We start from the raw sequence: 19,354 nt of genomic DNA, 5'->3' as shown, positions 1-19,354 counted from the left end.
TTCCCAGCAGCAACCATTATGAGGTAAATCTTATAAAGTTCACTTCAGGATAATAATAATAATAAATTATAAAATATCTGTTGTAAACTGGGGAAGGCTGGGTATGATCAGGTTGAAAACTCTATTGCAGAGTGAGAGTACAAGAGTCTACCGCTGGGATGTTTACCTGCTGAAGAGGAAGCAGGTAAATGTGTAAAGGGAACTGGGAACCTCTTAGGAAGATATCTTGGAATATCTTGGTTGGGTTGAATTGACCTAACCCTTAGTAGATGTAAAAGACATGAGCCATGAGTCCCACGTGTCTGTCTGCCCTAACACACCCAGTTGTGGCAAAGCTAACATTATGGAAATGTACAATCGGGACCTGTGCCCTGGGTCTAACCCCCTAGATCTTAGATTTTCTGGGGAAGCATAAGTTATGGGCTTAGTACATGGCTGAAGCTAGAAATTGTTCCATCCTCATCTCTCCTGGACAGTGGCATGCCAGAGAAAAATGACTCTATATATCCACCTACATTTTGAGATCCCAGGCCTGAGGGATAGCAGGGAGGGAGACCTCCTCTTTCTTCCTGTGAAGGGCTAGAGAATGAAGATACTGGGACTCACATGGACAAATTGTGGCCAGTGTTTCAACCAAACCACCTCAGATCATGAAGTCTATGGGACAACAGGAACTCCATGTGGCAGATAGCAGCAGAGACTGATAGAATTTTCTACTGATCTCAGGGCTACTTGACTCCTTGAATAGAATAAGCCCCTGTATTGTTGGATTTGACGTGGGTATTAATTAATTAGGAGGCCAGTAGGTTGAGATTTCCCCAGTGCTTTGAGTCTTACGTAAGCAAGCTAAAGCTCAACTCGGCATGAAGGTCATGTCCTAGGAAAACAAAAAACTTAAAATTAACCTATCAGAAACTGCCAACTAAATTCTAACTAGTGACTTTTCACTTTACCCAAGCAAATATTTTCTTTGTTTTGCTTCCATAAACACCTTTTCAAAGTTTTCCGCTCATACCCCCTCAGCGAAGCCCAAATTTCTTGTGGTTTGGCACTGCCTGATTCATGAATGTCTGTCTGCTCAAAATAAACTCTTTAAAATTTTAATGTGCCTAAATTTATCTTTTAACATAGGAAAGAGACTCCCAGAGGGAAAGAATGTTCTTGCTATTCTAAGATGGATGCTTAAGTGACTGAAAATGAATATTTAAAAGCTGTGATTTTATTTTATGGATGCCAGTTTGGCAAAGCAAGGTATATACTTCCACAGCTCCCTCTTTTCTCAGGACAAAATCCAAACTTCTTGTCATGGCCTTCAAAGTCCCTAGGCCTGCAGGCCTTGTTCCCGGATCCTACCTCATCATCACTCCTGCTACCTGCGCTTTAATGCTTCACTCAGACTGAGCGTCTTCTCTTTCTTTGAATACACCATGCTCAGTCTCTTTCTTTTACACTATTAACCATGCTGAGCCTCCATCAGGATTCCACCCCTGCTGCCCATCTATAGCTCTACCTCATAACTGCAACTTGTCTTGCCTGCAAATCTCAAGTCAGCTATGACTGCCCTCCCTGAGAATCCACCTCTGACCCATGGATTCCAGCAGAGGTGGCCTGACCAGGTTCACCCCCAGCACTATCTCATCCCTTAGCATGGAGTTGTAGGTTAAATTTTGTTCCCCAAGAAGAGTATGTTGAGTATGTTCAAGTCCTAATCCCAGATAGAAAAAAGGTCTCTGGTGGTGTAATCTAGTTAAGATGAAGTCACACTGGGTAAGGGTGGCTCCTAATCGAATTCCTGGTGTCCTTATAAGGAGATCATTTCTTATGACTACTTATTGTTTCATCCCACCAAAGTGAAGGCTGGACTACCAAAAGTGGCAGAGGAGAATTCCCACAATTTCATTTTGAGGTGGGCTGGTTGAGATTCCAAAGAAAGAAGCACTAAATGCTAAGGTCATCAGTCCAGAGCATTTATTAGGAGAACTTACAGTACTGCAGCAGTCCTCATGACAGATGAGAGAAAAGGCATGTCCTACCTAGATATGTCTGCTGTGAGGGGATCAGGGAATGGAATCTGTGTGAAAGTTTAAGGAGTTTGGCTCAGAACCAGGACCAGTTTCTTTTGGTATTTGGAGCAACAACCTAGGTATCTTTATCAGTGTCTGGAAATGTTCAAGGCCCTGGTTTAGCTATAAGCCTGCTGGGAAAAACCTGCGGCTGGATGGGTCATGGAGTGGCCAAGGCACTCTGATTTGCAGTCAGGACACAGAAAGAAAGTGAGGAAACTGGAGGACCCTACAATCCACCTCTCTGACTGCCTCTTACAATTTCACAGGTTCACCTTTTTCGTGATGTTTCCTAAGCAGGCAGAAAAGGGTGGGATCTCCTGCAAGGTCGTTTTCCCATAAATTTATGAAACACTGCCAACAAAACCTACACCAATAGTAAATACAAATGCACATGACAAGACCTAAAATCAGAATTCCCAAAAGGTTTACTAGGAGAGCTTTCCACCAAGGACCGCATCCCCCAAGCCATGATATTATTATAGACCACTAGGAGTCATCCCCGTTGTGGCCAATTAGCTGTAATTGCTTTTGTAAATGAGAGAAGAATTTATTAACTTCAGCTTCTTTAGGATGCATATACAACATTCAGTTTTTAAAAGGCACAGGTTCTGTGGTCAGTAAAGAATGTCATGTTCTAACAGGTCTGGAAGCTCCGAGTTTATCTTGGAACCTGAAGTGGAGAGGATCACCCAACTCACAGGTATTTGAGGATACAAACCCATGGCTGGGTTTGGCTTTAAAAGTCTTATTTGTTGGGAGGCAAAGGTGGGTGGATCATGAGGTCAGGAGATCGAGACCATCCTGGCTGACACAGTAAAACCCTATCTCTACTAAAAACACAAGAAATTAGCCGGGCGTAGTGGCGGGCGCCTGTAGTCCCAGCTACTCGGGAGGCTGAGGCAGGAGAATGGCGTAAACCTGGGAGGTGCAGGTTGCAGTGAGCAGAGATTGCACCACTGCACTTCAGCCTGGGTAACAGAGCAAGACTCCATCTCAAAAAAAAGTCTTATCTGAAATTCCTTGTTGAACAGAATTTCATCAAAGCCAATCCAAAAGGCCTATGTAGAAATAACCATTCTTGCTGCACTTTATGCAAATCATTAGGCCAAGTATAAGACTAAAGTTTATTCTACGAACAACATATACAGTCTTATCATAATTTGTTTTTACCAAAAGTGAGGACTAGAGAGAAAAATTGTGCTCCAAAGCTTATCATACATTTATCATTAAATCCTAGTCTCATTAATTGTTTTTAAGCTTTTTGCATGCATTTTAGACTAACCCTGCTTATTCCTGTCAATCAAGTAGTGATCTCCTGCAGCTTGAAAGAAAGAAAAAGGGATGGGTCATGTAAACAATCTTGATCAATATGCTAGTTCTGGGCAATTCTCCTGCAAATTCTGCCAGGTAATGAAAGAGGAGGGTGCCCATAACCCAGAGGTTTCTTTCTTTGGGAAAATAAAACCAAGGAACTTCATAGACCCCCAAGGGGAAGTTCTATATCTTGGACTAACACCTCTAGTAAAGTAGAGGACAATCTACAGGCACCTAAAGATCAAATCAAAATCATTGACAGGCTCAGGGAAAATGCAGGCTTCAGCCCTGGGTGGCTATAATCCCTCTTTAATGAATTCCAGTCTTCTTTATGGAATTGGTTAACCCCTTTATTAAGCCCTCTCTTGCTTATATGTCTCGTATTGATATTTGGACCCTGTATAGTCAATACTGTAACTCGAATTGTTTCTTCTCACCTAGAGGTAATCAAATTCCAAATGATGCTACAAACTGAACCACACATGAACATGCCATTCTACTGAGGACCCTTAGATAGACCCCAGGAGGAGTCTTAGCTGCCGTTCCTTATCTGACGCCCCTTTTCAGCAGGAAGTAGCCAGAAAGAGCCATCGCTCAAAACCCCCTAATAGCAGTTAGTGTGATATCTCCACAGGGCGGAATGTTCTAATGTACCCATTACAAAACTTTGTTCCCATATAAAGAGTCTCTTTCTGATTATCGAGTTGACACAATATATCCAAAGCAACTGAATGCACGACTCAAACTGTCATCCAACCACACAAAGAGGGCATTGATGTGAGTATGAAACTGATTTTTTTATTACACTAAGGACACATTTAAAAGTATTTTTTCTAGTGACCTAGATGAGATGGTGTGAGGCAGTGTAGAAAGATTTGTAAGATCAGTGCTTACTTTGTTAAAGGTTGTCACCCTCGTGACTCAACGGCTTAATTTGAGGTCCTAATGTGGCTTATATACTACATGGTCATTTCAGTAGCTCCCTCCCATTGAAAGGAATAGAGTCAAGTTAAAAACAGCCACTCCCACACGTCTCAGGACCGCAGGACTGCCTACTAGATTCTAAGAAAAATGACAAGTCATCCTCTTATCACAAGGTAACTGGTTAATGTGTTCTTTTTCAAGTTTGGCAAAAAAAGTTTAACCAAAAATTTCAGCAGATTTTGCTCTCTTTACAAGTCAGTGGAAACTGGCTTTTTGATGACACTCACTTTTCGTGACTTGGATGTAAGGACTAAGGCAGATGAGAAATCTCTGCCAGGAGCATAGCTGGGAGGGTACGTCTGTGAAGGGCAGGCTGATGACCCTCTGGAAGGCTTCTCTTACTGGGTTGCCACATAAAATACAGGGCACCCAGGTAAATGTGAATTCCAGGCAAAGGATCAGTCATTTTTAGTATAAGTGTGTCCCAAACACTATAGGAAACATGTTTATACTAAAAAAGTATTGCTTGTTTATCTAAAATTCACATTTATTTTGCTGTTCTGTATCTTATCCGCCAAATCTGGCCGCCCTATTTTTATGTTCTTTCCTCTCTGCATTGCCCAAATCACCCTTCCTGGCCTCTGGGTCTTTGCACATCTGTCTCTTATACACATCTAGATGTGTATAAGAGACAGGGATTACGTTATGTTTACTCACAGAAAGAGAGGTCCATGTCCAAATCCTTGGGTCCTGTAAATGTGACCTTATTTGGAAAAAGGTTCTTTGCAGATGAAGTTAAGGAACTTGAGATGAGCTCATCCTGGAATATCCAGACAGGCCCTGAATCCAATGACAAGTGTCCCTGCAACATAGAGAACGGAAGACACAGACACGCAGAGGGTGAGGTGCTGGAAGCCCCAGGCAGAAAGTAGAGTGATGTGGCCACGATCCATGAAAGTCCAGAAATGCCAAGAGCCCCCAGAAGCTGTAGGAGGCAGGAAAGGATTGTTCCCTAGAGCTTCCAGGGGAATGTGGCCTTCACACCCTGACTTCGGATTCTGGCCTTCAGAATTGTAAGAAAATGCATTTCTGTTGTTTCAAGCCACCCAGTTTGTAGGAATCTGTGACAGGAGCCACAAGAAAATGATGCAAACTCCCACATACTCCCTCCACTACCATGGGATTCTTTTCAAGCGAATCCCAGACAGCATATCATTTCATGTGTAAATACTACTATTCATCTCTAGAAAGGAAGAACTTCCTTTCCAAACACAATCACACTATGATTATGTTTAATATGATAATCTCTTATCATATTAAAATTCTATAATTCCTTAATTTCATCAAAGCTTCAGCATTCTAGTTCATGAAAGTGTCCCATAAAAATTTCTTAGCAGTTTGCTTAATTTGGTCAGCATCCAAGCAAGGTCCTTACAAAGAGTTTGAGGGATATTAGTCTTTTTTTTTTTCTAGAAATTGATGAATGAATAGAGACAGGTAGAGTATGTGGGGGTTTGTGAGTTCTCAAAGCCCAGTCTCATATACCTGGGTTCTGAAGGTACGTAGAGTTGTGCATGGGTCTGTGCAGATGTTGGTGAAGAAGTACTGGGGACTCAGCAGGCCAAGCCCCACACCATGAGCTCACAGTACAGGGGAGCAGACACAGTGGCCCTCAGGTGTTACTGGAGGCTCACTAGGGCTCTGTGGAAGTCCAGCACTCCTGGGAAGCAATGAGGTAGTGTTAAGTGTGTCCACTGGGAAGAAGCTTGCCAGGCAGGGCTAGCAGATGCTCCCAAGCAGGAAGGCAAGAGGCCCCACCATGCTCAGAGGGTTGATTGGGCTGGAGATCAAGGAGTGAAGACGGGTGTGAGGATGCATTCTGTATGCAGTCAGGACTCACTGAAGAATTCTGTGATTTTTTTTTCTAATTTGCATTTTAGAACAACTACTCTGGTTGTAAATGGAGAAGAGACTAGAGCAAAGTGAAGCTGCAGGTAGAAAGCCTGTGTGTCTGTCTGCTCCCTCAACCACGTCTGCCAACTGTGGGGAAGCTCACTCTAACAGGAGGAGAGCTCAAATTGCAGAAGCCCAGGTGTCCTGAGAGAGATTCACATTATAGGACCAGTATGTGGGCAGAGCTAGAAAGCACTCCTAATTGAAGCATTCTGGCACAGTGCCACACCAGGGAAAAATGATTTCGCATATAGTTATTTGTATGTAATTCACACATACCATCTGTATCTTGGCAGCCCAGGCCTGAGTGGCACTGAGGGAACTGAGGGAAGGCCTGGGGCCCCACGGAGCCTTAAGGAGCAGAGTGAGGATGAGCCAGGAGCACATACACTGTAAGGGACAACAGGGTGGCCTGAGAGCAGAGGGTGGGTCTGTTTGCTCTTCAATATTTCCTCACCTGCTAGAAAACTGAGGAATCCACGGCAGACAGAATCGTTATTTTGCAAATGCATAAGAAAGAATGCTTTCATCAGAAATAAAATGACTGTCTAGGAAAAGAAGAAAATGGCTTTTTGCCATTACTGAGAATGGTAACTCTTCTCCTGTGCACACCCGAAAATGTCAGAAGTGCATTTCTACATTGACATTTTAATAGATTGTATGAGAAATTGTTTGTTATAGGACAATTCTTGGAAAAGTCAAACAAACCACATAATTTATAGTTTCATTTTTTACTGAATTTTTAATTCCAAGAAAATGGTTGGCTATGAGGAGATTGGAAATCTGAATTCACATCAGATCCTGATGAAGAGAAATCAATTTTAACTAAGTCAGCGAATAGGAGTTGTATTATTTAATTAACATATAATTGCAACGAGTTCATTAGCTTCACAACAGGCACAGTCAACACTTAGGTAAAACACTTTATTGTTGCAAAACTTTAGAATATTGGTTTTGTATGTTCTTGGACTCCATGGTTGCTTTACTAAAACCTGAAAATCTTCCTTGATTCTTCTAAAGATTTTGCATTCATGGGAGGCTGCCTTGGGCTGCCAGGCTGTAGAAACTTCTTCACCGTGGGCAGGTTGCTGATTCTGGTTTTCAGGGCCTGTAATTCATAAAGCACAGCCTCAGAATGAAGCCAAGGCCTGCCACCACCATTAACATGACCCAGGGAATCTGAGCCCCTCCTGCCAAAGACCAAGCGAGTCCCCTGATAAGAAGATATGAAGATAAGAGCAAGATATGTCCCCTAATATGAAGATAAGAACAAGAACATGTAGCTCACTTTATTTTTCCCAAAGATGTCTTTAAGTTTTAATCAGTTCAGTCATCCCTATCTTGCTCCTTACATATTAATCCTGTAGATTAGTGACTCTCATATAAGACAAGAAAAAATAATGTGCCTGTGGGATATCAACACAGATCAGTCTCTAAGCAGAAGTAAAAATATGGGTAAATTAGTTGAGAAAGAGAATAGTTATAGAAAATATTAAAGACAAACCATGGGACCACCTTTTCTCAGTGAGCGATACAGTGTCGGGGGCAGAGTGCTGGAGAGCTGTGCCGAGAGGAACACAATGTCTGACAGCAGGAGCCGGAGCCCAGGGAGAAAACCAGATGGAAAGGGCCCTGCTCGGACTGACTTAATGCGGGAAGACAAGGGCACATATGGGATAAAGGATGTCACAGAGAATTCAGGAACAGAAACCACGTTGAAATAGAAGGATGGGGAGAGGTGCTGGGCCCTGGGTCCTTCACATGATAAAAGGCAAAATACTCTTTGCGGGGTAGCATGCACCACAAATTTCCTTTCCATAACAAAAGTGTTTTCATTCCTCAACATTGGAGCCTGGAAGCTGATTTTGGAGACCCTGGGGCACTGAAGGCCTGGAGAAGGCTGGCGTCAAAACTTGGACAGTCCCAGGACCCAGATACAAGACCCCAAGATGGGAGATGTGGGGCTGCCTCTCTGGGCTGCAAAATGGGTCACCTTCAGCAGAGGGAAGCTGGAGATAAGGCTGGAGTCAAGCTCTTCCACGTAGTAGAGAAGTTCCACCAGGTGAATGTCAGCCCGGCTCAGCTTGTTGCCAACAAGGTAGTCTTGTCCATGGCTCTTTAAGACCTGGAGCATTGGAGGAATCAGATCAGGAACACATGCCCACCCAGGCTGGGACCCCTGTTTCTTTCAGAGCCTCTCCACCCTGACTTTCCCCACCTCTGTTGCCTTACTGCATGGGTGCAGAGATCCAGAGCTTTCTCCACATTATCTCACTGAATGAGAGAGTAAGAAGTGTAACTCTGCTCACTCCTCAGTTGGAGCTCAGGCTCCCATTTTCTCTTCTTATTCCACATCGTTGTGGCATCTACAACACTCACCCAGCTCGCTTCTTCCACATGGGCCAGGGGCATAGCACCCGTCGCCACATGTTATGTCTGCCCTAGGCCCTACAGTGTGGAGCCCTCACATTCAGGACGTGGCTCTACATTCTGCTCCCTCCCTCTCCAACCTCCCTTGGACAGCGACTCCACCTTCATGACAACACTCTTCCCCCAGAAGGAGGCTATTTCAGAGTCCTCATTTCTCCTTGTCTGCTCTCCTCATTCCCTGCTCTATCTCCCTGGGATCTGTAGCAAAACTGGGTGAACCTGAATTCATCATCTTTCTTACAGCATTGACTCTCACTCCTGACTGGCACTATGTTATAATCTGCGAGCTGAAGCGTTTACAGGTGAACTGCACTGATGTCTACAACTTACTATAAAATGCATTTTGCAAAATCTTCCTCTGCATCCCACGATCCCTCTCCTTTTTAAAAATACACATCTCTGAAACACTACAATATTCTCTGGTTGGGCAATCGGTCTCCTGTTTTCCTGCACATGGTACCAGAATGTTTTCTGATGGATCACTTTCATCATGTTCGTCTTCAATCAAAGTCCATGGGGTTCCATAGACTCAACAGCAACCTCTAGTGTGGTCAAGAGCCTTCCACAGCCCACGTTCTACTTATGAACACGAAATTTTGTTGAGCAGATAATTCCATGTTGGGGTTCAGTAAATTAAAATTTTACTGGAAAATTATAGCTTGGGTATAAGTGATACAATTGTTTCTCCGAGCCTATTTTCATAAAATGCCTTGAGAGTCAGAGTGCTGCATTGGTGTTCAGGAAGTCTCACTGAAAGTGAAGGTCAGTGTCCCAGGAATGCCCAGCCACTATTTTTCTACTGGCCTCTAAACTCAGTTCCCCAAACACTGAACAGTTTCACTTACTTTTTCAAAGGCAGGGAAATAGCGATTTTTTGTCTTCTCTTTGATCAAAGCAGTGTTGGCATCTGTATCCTCAGGTTGACAAAAGGGCAGAAGAAGGATCATTTCACCCAAATCTGCTATACCTTCTGTATACATATCAATCCTGAAAGACAAAAACAACCAAATGGTCAAATACCTTTCCTTAGATTTTATAGGTTTATAAAAACCTAAGAGAATAGAGTAACAGGTGATGGCAAAATAATTCACCTCCAGTGAGTGCCTTTTATAGTCTAGTCATTATGCTCTGATTTTACAGGTATATTAACATTTATTTATTGAAACAACCTATCGAGGTAGACAGATCTCTAAATTTTGTTACACACATGTCCTAATACAGGAAAAAAAAAAACATTGGTGGTCACAGTCATGAGAGAAATTGGTGGAATCACTGCCAGTACCCACTGGTGCTGTGCTAGGATTGGTCGTCTGAATTGTAGTTTGTTCTGTGCACAGACTTAGTGTGTGGCAAATGGTCAAAGATCTGCTTCCTAAGTAATCCTAAGAGAGTCCCTGGTACAGCCCTCTCATCCTTATTTCCTCATCCTCTCTCATCATTTTACACCTCCCAGGGCTAATTCTATGTCCCATATTTGCAGTTCTTCCAATTACACTCATGAAACATGTTTCCACAGCCCTCTCCATGTGCTGTTGCCCAACTTTAGCCATGTGTGCCTTTCCTGAGACCCCACCTAAGAATCCCTTACCTTGGTGAAATTCTCTATACTTTTTAAAACAAGAGCTTTATTCATGCATATTCACATACTATAATTGTCACATGTTATATTATACTATTGAGTGGCTTCTAGTGCATTCACAGAATTCTGTAAAAATAATCACAGTCTAATTCCAGAAGTATTTTTATCACACTGATAAGGACATCTGTACCATTAGCAGTATTCTTCATTTTTCCCCAAGTCCCACTCCTTTAGCCCCAGGCAACCACTAATCTACTTTCTACCTCTTTGGATTTGAGTATCTGGACATTTCGTATGAAAAGAATCCTATAATATGTGGCCTTCTGTGTCTTGTTTCTTTTATGTAACATGTCTTATGGTTTAATCATCTCGTAGCATGCATTGGTACTTCATTCCTTTTCATGACCAAATATCTTTCCATTGCATGGCTAAGGCGCATTTTTCTCCTCCATTTATTGATTGTTGATATTTGGGTTATTTTCACTTTTTGAATACTATGAACATTGTTATTTGCATTATTCATTTATGTGAAAGATATAGTGTGGATGTATTTTTGATTGTTTGGGGGTATACCTGTTAGAGGGTCATTGGAGTTTTTGAGGAGCTGCCAGCAGTTTCATTCAGGATTTATTTGGAATCATGCAGTCTGATCACAGCAGTAAGGAGACCCCTTGGCTTTGCTGGTATTGAATCAGTCTGGCTGTTTTTTCCTTCTATCCATGTGTCAAGGTAACCCCAGCATCCTTGGTGCCAGCCTCTACTAGCCCTGCTTAAGTATTCCAGTTGCTATAATTGGTTGGTAATTTAGGTTCCTGGTCATCATTCTTGGAATTACTGGGACCTAAGATTTGGCTTCTTTGCAGCTTTCCCTCCCCAGTCCTTCATCTACAGACTCTCAAATATTCTATGCCTGTCCGAAGCTATTGGCCAGAGTCCAGCCTCTGAAGGCCTGAGCACCTGGAATCATGCTTCCCCATCCTCCTGAGTTCACGGTTCATCAGTGTTTGGAAACCTCTGTCAGGGTGCTGGATCCATAGGCTGCATTGTCTTTTACAATCACACTTGCCTGAACCCTCCCCATGTTCACTGTTCCCTCATCTCCATGGGACTCTGCAATACTGGACCTCAGTGTACACATACAAGGCCCAGCCTGCTGCTGGTCTCGATGCCCTGCCATGGTCCCACCCACTCAAGGAAGGACCTAAATCACTCTGTGTTCTCTGTGGATGGAAGAACAGAAAATATACCGTACAGGGCTCTCTCCTTTATGTCTTTCCCGTAGAGGTTGTATTTGCTGGCAATGTAGTTGAGAATGGCTCTGGTCTGTACCAGCTTCATCCCATCAATCTCAACCATTGGCACTTGCTGGAACATCAAATATCCATCTTTAGAAGGAAGAAAAAAAAGGAAAGTGAAATGTCTATGAAACCCACCCTTTCCGGATGAAAAATAACGGCTGTGGAAATGACTAAATTTGTAAAATGAAGAAGAAATTATTGCCTGTAAGATTTCACTTGAAACAACTTATTTTTATTTTTATTTTTTGGCAGAGTATCATTCTGTCACCCAGGCTGGAGTGGAGTGGCATGATCTTGGCTCACTGTAACCTCTGCCTCCCAGGTTCATGTGATTTTCCTACCTCAGCCTCCTGATAGCTGGGATTACAGGCATGCACCACTGCACATGGCTAGTTTTTGTATTTTCAGAAGAGATGAGGTCTCACCATGTTGGCCAAACTGGTCTCAAATTCCTGAACTGAAATGATCCACCTGCCTCAGCCTCCCAAAATGGGGGATTACAGGCTTGAGCCACTGCGCCCAGCCCAAACATTTTAAAAAAGCTTCGTGTAGTTCTTCTTTTTCTTAAGAAGCTTCCTTTTACTTTTTACCCATTTGTTTCATGTGTATTTTTATTGCCCCTCCAGATACATAGTGGGACTCTTGTATTTTTTGTGTTGATTTACCTTCATGGATATTTTAGGAAGAGGTTGGGACAAGTTACAATAGGACTGGCAACAAGATGTCATTTAAAACAGGAAGTTCCCAGAGTAAGTCTCATGGTGTTTGTGACATTTAAGGCAGGTTCTGAGAGCTTTTTATGTAAGGGTCCCTTTCTCTGGTCTTCAAAGTCTGCAATAGTGCTGCAGTGTTACCTTGTCATGCCCCGCCATGAGAGAAAAAACTCAAGACATTGGCCACATCTATTTCTCTTCCTTTCGTCTAATGCATGTTCTTGCATGTGCTTGGATGGGGCGGGCTGTATGGGATCCTGAACTGATGACCACAGCTCATTCACGGTTCCCCAAGCATGAAAACAAAAAAGAGCTTTCTCAGGGTGCAGGAGATCATTCCTCTAACAAATACTCTGAGAGGTCTGGTCCTTTTAGCCTGGAGAGAGTTGCCAGACTTGATCAAGGAGCCACATCCCTTCCATCTTAACCACTTTCTCCCTCTGCACCATGTCCAAATACCACCCCTCACACACATAGGCATTACTGGCTGCTCAAGCCTCCCTCTGTACTTCCTACTAGATACACTCATCAGAGGCACTTAGAGATTGATCTTACCATTTCTTAACTTGTCCAAATCTTCTGCAGATTTTAGAAATTTCTCTTCAAACTGGAAGCAGACACAGTAAATGGGTTCTTGTTAGTTCATTCTGTTATAGACTTGTGACCTTGAATGGCCCCTATCTGGTGCATAATTTGGAGAATATAAGATTTCTGAGTTTGGCAGGGTACCCAGAGGGGACTGGTCATGGCCATTTGGAAATTTAGACCTAATTCATTGAGAAAAGTGCATGGGTCACAGCACATAGTTGCTCAATCTTCTAGGTCACTTCACCTTCACCCTGATCTCATGGATGTCTATGATTAGATCATGTTTTGAGAGGGGACGTCACTGGAGAAAAGGCACTGAGCAGTTCTTCTAGTTATGGTGTTGTCATATCTTAGGAAAGCCTGTGTCTCCACGTGAGATTAGACCACAGCCTTGTTTGTCCCCAGTATGGGGCGTGCCATGGGCTAATGGCCATCAAATATTCTGCCACCAAGGAGCCTCTGCTGTAATTTGTATCGCCCCACTTCTCAGGAACCCTGCTAAGGGTGAAATAGGTCACCGCTGTTACACAGCTTTAACACTTGCAACTATAATTTTCTCTTCTGAAGTTTGTGAGACACAATAGGGTAAAATTCTCAATTTAACAAAGGAATGAGAGTCCCACACTAATATTATTTTTAATGAAAACTTCTAGTTTCTGATGTGGTTTTGTGGCACTGGGGAATGCTTGTGTATTCTAGAAGCCTGCCCCCCGATTTTAACCACGTGCTTATTTCTCTGCATCCTCACAGACATGTAGGCCGCCCCAGGGCAGGGACTGTGTCTGTCTTCTTCACTGTCTCCATGACCTAGTACAGAACCTGGAATTAGTAAGTGCTCAACCAAATAATTGCTGTGAATTTAGTCAATCTTCAATACGTAGTCTGTTACAATCCACTCCCTTCTGTCTTCATTGTAGTTTGCGTTTTACCTCTAATTACAACCATTTAAAAATATTATACATTTTTATTTTTTATTGTCAAAATTATGAACATGAATAAATATAAACAGAAAAGCATAATGATTCTCCTTATACTTATCACCTAGAATCAATAATTATCAATCAAAACCAATATGGTTTCATCTGTAAGCCCACCTACTTCTCCTCTTGTAATAATTCCATAGAAATCCCAGATCCGTATGATTAATCCTTAAATACTTCAATGTGTTTTCCTAAAACACATTAAGTATTCTAAAGATAGCCATAGTACATCATCACACATGAAATATTAACAATAATTCTTCCATGTCATCAAATATTCAATCGATATTCATGTTTCTAATTGTTGTATAAATGCCATAAATTATTTTTTACACTTTGTTTAAATTCTAATCCACTTAAGTTCTACACTTTGTGATTAGTTTCTTAAATATATTTTAATATGTATGCTTTTAGATGAGAAGAAATTTTAAGAATTACTTGGTCAAATCTGTTCATCTTTTTCTTAATTACAGTCCATTTTTATTTAAGGCACAATGCTTCGGTAAGTAATCATCTCATAGTTTCTGCGGGAAAAGTATGTGATAATGCAATTTTAAATCCAACTTACGATGACCTAACTCAGAACCTACCTCTACTCCAGCTGCAGCCAGGAGCCAACGGGTGGACTCCATTCTGCCCCGTGCATTGTAGTAGTAGAGCTTGGGTTTCTCTGCCATGATAGCAGTCTTCTGGAGGTTTCTCTAAGTCTGAATGAATGAATGAATAATTGAAGCCATAGAATAAAAAAATGTACTTTAGCATATATGGTTGAAAACTACCAAAAATACTGAGGTAGAACCTGCCTTCTTCAAGACTGGGTTGGAGGAGTTCCTGGAATGTTTTCTTGGTTCAGATTGTTACCCAGCAGTGACCACCCTCAGATTCCAGCAAACCAGTCTCAAGTCTTCATTGGCTAACTGTGACTTTTCTTGGCAGCCTAAGAGGTGAGAGTATGTGGTAATAACACATGTATAGGAGTTAATGGGAAGAGGAAGAATTAAAGGACTAATATTTATTGAAAATTTCCTAATGATCCTTCCTTAATGCTAGTACCTTTCAATATTTTTTTTTTTTTTTTGAGACATTCTCTCTCTGTTGCCCAGCCTGGAGTGCAGTGGCGTGATCTCAGCTCACTGCAACCTCTGCCTCCCAGGTTCAAGCAATTCTCTGCCTCAGCCTCCCAAGTAACTGGGATTACAGGCAGCTGCCACCATGCCCAGCTGATTTTTCTTTTGTATTTTTAGTAGAGATGGCGTTTCACCATTTTGGTCAGGCTGCTCTTGAACTCCTGACCTTGTGATCCACCTGCCTCAGCCTCCCAAAGTGCTGGGATTACAGACTTGAGCTATCACGCCCGGCCCCTTTCAATATTTTAAATCTTTAACCCTCCTTATAGTCCCATGAAATGGTTGTTATCTCCATTTTTTAGTTAATGAAATGGAACATCAGAGAAATACAATGTTCACAGTCACACTCCAGTTGGTGATAGACATGAATCTCTACAACAAGGACTAAAATGAAGGCACGCCTGGAGGCCAACTGGGTGAAGGCTCTGGGAATCCATGAACTGGCTGTGAAACCAGAGGATGTCACTGATAGGGAGGACTGGCAGGGAGCTAAGTCACTATTCAGCTCTTTGGCTATGAGACTGCATTTGATCAAAACCAGAAATTAGGCCTCAGACTTGTTTGACTGTAGCTAGAAGATCCAAATTATTTCAACAGACAAAGAATGCTAATCCCTTGTTTCTTTTGGAATTCTGTGTTCTAATTCTGTGGGGGGCATTTTGTTTTATAACCTGCAAGAAGAGATGTTGCTGCATTAACTTTCTAGGATATGGAAGGAGCTAGCATTTGTTCAACGTCAGTCACACACTGGTCATTCTTCTAAACTTCTCTTCATTTTATCCTACAAAAATCACCTAAGGTGAATGCTGTTGTTACTCTCATTTTACATTTGAGGATACTGAGGTTTTTAAAGAGACTTGCCAGAGTACATTATCACACATGAAATATTAACAATAATTCTTCCATGTCATCAAATATTCAATCGATATTTGATGGATCCATCAAATTCCTTACTTTCCAAAGGTTAAACTATTGACTCCCATATTTTAAAATGTAGACATTTAAAAGGTTTTGATGCCTAATTTTAGTCATACCTACTTTTTTAGAAATACATTAGTTGAGTCTGGGTGCAGTGGCTCATGCCTGTATGAATTCTTTGAAATCATACTGAATCAACTCACCTGTTTTGTAATTAGATATTTTGACATTGTACTTTCTATGATAACTCCAGGAATAAATTCAGGTAACTTGGGAAATGGAAATAGCATAATTCAGCAGAATGAAAGGGAGAGTGAAGTTCACAGGAAAGCGTGGGGTGTGCTTGTTTAACTGTTATGGACTAGAGTTCACAGTGTCGTAATTCCAATCTCCAAACTAAACTCTCTTAGCCATTGATTGAGGATCATGTTTCAAAAGGAAATGAAAGTTTATCTTACCTAATATTTCATCACAACACTCCTGCTGATAACTAACATACCACTTTCTCAATGTGAGGTTTCCAAGGGTCAGGCTAAGACTGGGACATAGGTTACCATTGAGCTTTGTTGGGTCAACAGAAAATGAGAACCAGAGAGCTCAAGGATTTGCCACGGGTCACACACACATGCTGCTCATTCATGGTCAATATCTAGGGAGTGTGTCTACCTTCTGCAACAACCCTGGGAAATGGCTCCTATTGTCCGAATTAAAGATGGGCACACTGAGTCTCAGAGCTAAAGCACCTGTCCCATGCTGCACACTTGGTGAGTGCTGGGTCAGCCTGAACTTCTGATTGCAGGTCCGGAGCTTTTCCACTCCACCCCATAACCTGGCTCTCAGCTCCTCTCTGAGAAGTTGTTTTATATTTTCCTATTCAATGTATATTAGCCAACTAAATGTTGGAAGGAGAGGGCGAGAGGAGAACATCTAATTCCTGAGTTCCTCCTGTGAGCAACTTTTCAGGGGCTTGCTTGGAAGAAAAAATTAATAAAAGTGTGCCTTTCTCTGATTTGACAACCTAAAAACCAGAGTGAGTTGAGGACTAGTATAACTGTATTTACATCAATTAAAAATGGGCTTGTTTTGAAAGGAATATAAGCTCTCATAATTCCAGGAGTAAATTAAAGGAGTTCCATCTCTGAGTTGGTCCCAATGATACTGTTTCTTATCAGAGAGAAGGGAGAATGAGATAAATCACGACTCCTCCCATTATGAGATTCATAAACGCGTTAGGTTGTTTAATCTCTGAGCCTCAATTTTCTCTCCTTAGAATCGAGTTAGTTATTTCTGCTTTTGCGGATTGTTGAGTAAGTTAAATGAGATAATGTACAAAAATTCATAGTAGGAACTCAGCAATGGGTGTTTGCTCTGGTTCCAGTGCTTGGAAGATGGGTGAGTCTCTGGACACATTGAGTAGCCCATGGATCCTCTTTCTTTGATCTATCTATCCATCAATTATTTTACCTATCAACTATCTATGTATATGTATCTATTCATAATCTCTGTCTACCCATCCATGTATGTATTGTTTTGTTCTATGTATCTATCTGTAATCTGTCTCTTCATCATCTATTATCTATCTTGTATCCATTTCTCTGGTTCTCTATATTTTGTCCATAGAACTCTAGTAGGAATAAGATTTCATATGAATCCAGACTTATATGAAATCTGTCGTATGATGGCTCTCTGTTTCTCTCTCTCTTTGCTTTTTAGCTCCTGTACAGAGGTTAATGATATTCATTAATCAGTCCATGTGGATTAACAGGAAGTTTTCAGTGAATGTCCAAGCAGTGGGGCACATCAGTAACACGGCCTTGCTTAGTCCCATGAGGTCATGTAGTCCCATGGTTCTCAACCAGGGGGATTTGGCTCCTCTGCTCCAGAGGACATTGAGCAAAGTCTAGAGATATTTTGGGTTGTCACGTCTGCAGGGAGGGAGAGAGGGCTACAAATCAGATAGGTAGAGGGCAGGGATGCCTAGAAACATCCTAAAGTGGGCAGGTCAGAGCTCCATACAAAGAATTACACAGTTCAAAGGGCAGCAACAGTCAGAGCTTCTTTCTTAACTATCCTCTAGATTGGCCAGGAGTTGGTAGGACTCCAGAAACAGAATATGACTTGTCGTCGAGCTAATTAGTGGCAAAGGCTCAACTAGAATCTAGTTCCCCTGACATTCAAACTAATTTCCTCTAATTATAGTAAACCTTAGTTTTAAATTTTCACAGCCAATATAGTATTACAGTATCACAATTTACAATTGTGTGTTGATTACTTATACAGAGAAAGAAATTTTTGCATACATTGCCACTTCTTCCAGCCGTGATTATTCTCAGATTGTTTAAATTACTATCATTTCTTTTTTTCTCCTCATGTCATTGTTTCCCATACCATTAAACGCTGAGGCCCTGGTTTTCTAAATTCTTCATTTTTATACTTCTGTAAAGATGTATCCAACAGAAAAGAAATAAACAATTCTTGAACTGTCACCCAAACACACCAAGATGGCACGATATGAGTAAAAACAGACTTTTCCTTGTGCTAAGGACTCACATGAGCATATTTTTCTAGGAGGCTAGAGAGGAGGGTCTGAGGCAATGTAGAGAGATTTATAAGATCAGTACTTACTTTGTTAAATGCTGTTACTGTCGTGGCTCGACAACTGAATTCCAGGTCCTAATGTATTTATAAGCTTGTTGCTCCTTTCAATAGTTCCCTCCCACTGAAAGAATGGTCAAGTTATGGAAAAGCAACTCCCACACATTTCATGGCCAAGGGACCACCTACTGGATTCTAAGATGTGAGGCAAGTGATCTGCTTATCAGAAGAAACTGGTTAATATGTTCCATATCAAAGCTGGCAATTAAAGTTTAAACAATACATTTCACCTGGATTTTGTTCTCTCTACAAGTCAGCAGAAACTGGCTTTTTAAGACACTTGTTTTCATGAGTTGGATGCAAAGACTATGGCAACTGAAAAACCTCTATTGTGAGCATAGCTGGGGGGTTTGTCTGTGAAGGGCAAGCTGATGTCACTCTTTACTTACTGGGTTGACAAATAAAATATAGGACATCCATGTCAATGTGAATTTCAGGCAAACAATCAATAATTTTTTAGTTGTAGCTATTTCCAAACATGGTATGAAACCTCATTATACTGAAATATTCTTTATTGCTTATCTGAAATTCACATTTAGGTGAGTGTCCTGTATTTTATCTGCCAAATCCGGGAACCTTATTTGCATGTGCTTTTCTCTTTACGCCACTCGAATTGCCCATAATGTAACAAATCTGAAAGTATCCATCACCTGGATTCATCAATTGCAAATAATCTTTCTTCATCTGTAACATGCAGGGCGTTTTGTTGGCCTCCAAGAAAGATAGGTCCATATAGAAATCCCTAGACCCTGTGAACTTGATCTAATTTGGAAAAAGGCTTTTTGCAGATGTAGTGAAGTAAAAGAATT

The 19,354-nt window shown here is 41.6% G+C and overlaps 1 protein-coding gene across 1 annotated transcript; it reads right to left on the bottom strand.

Moving 5' to 3' along the window:
• Nucleotides 1-6,755: 6,755 nt before the first annotated feature.
• LOC105540608 (glutathione S-transferase A1-like) lies at nt 6,756-18,698 on the bottom strand. Its single transcript, XM_011981310.1, has 7 exons — nt 18,516-18,698; nt 14,436-14,552; nt 12,833-12,884; nt 11,519-11,651; nt 9,533-9,674; nt 8,251-8,382; nt 6,756-7,365 (listed from the first exon to the last, which is right to left on the bottom strand). The coding sequence occupies exons 2-7, from the start codon at nt 14,520-14,522 to the stop codon at nt 7,243-7,245; spliced, it is 669 nt and encodes a 222-aa protein (XP_011836700.1). The 5' UTR covers nt 14,523-14,552; nt 18,516-18,698; the 3' UTR covers nt 6,756-7,242.
• Between the last annotated feature and the right edge of the window lie 656 nt (nt 18,699-19,354).

The sequence above is a fragment of the Mandrillus leucophaeus genome, unplaced genomic scaffold (genome assembly GCF_000951045.1).
Source record: "Mandrillus leucophaeus isolate KB7577 unplaced genomic scaffold, Mleu.le_1.0 Scaffold223, whole genome shotgun sequence".
Taxonomy (NCBI): Eukaryota; Metazoa; Chordata; class Mammalia; order Primates; family Cercopithecidae; genus Mandrillus; species Mandrillus leucophaeus.
The sequence above is the reverse complement of the archived record's forward strand: the minus strand, read 5'-3'. Positions and strand labels throughout refer to the sequence as shown.

Excerpts from the sequence above, each read along its gene's own strand:
- LOC105540608 (XM_011981310.1), bottom strand. The coding sequence starts at position 14,522 with ATGGCAGAGAAACCCAAGCTCTACTACTACAATGCACGGGGCAGAATG. Across the intron at positions 11,652-12,832 it reads TTTGGACAAGTTAAGAAATG|ATGGATATTTGATGTTCCAG; the intron begins GTAAGATCAATC and ends TTCCTTCTAAAG. Across the intron at positions 8,383-9,532 it reads ATTTCCCTGCCTTTGAAAAA|GTCTTAAAGAGCCATGGACA; the intron begins GTAAGTGAAACT and ends CCAATGCTCCAG.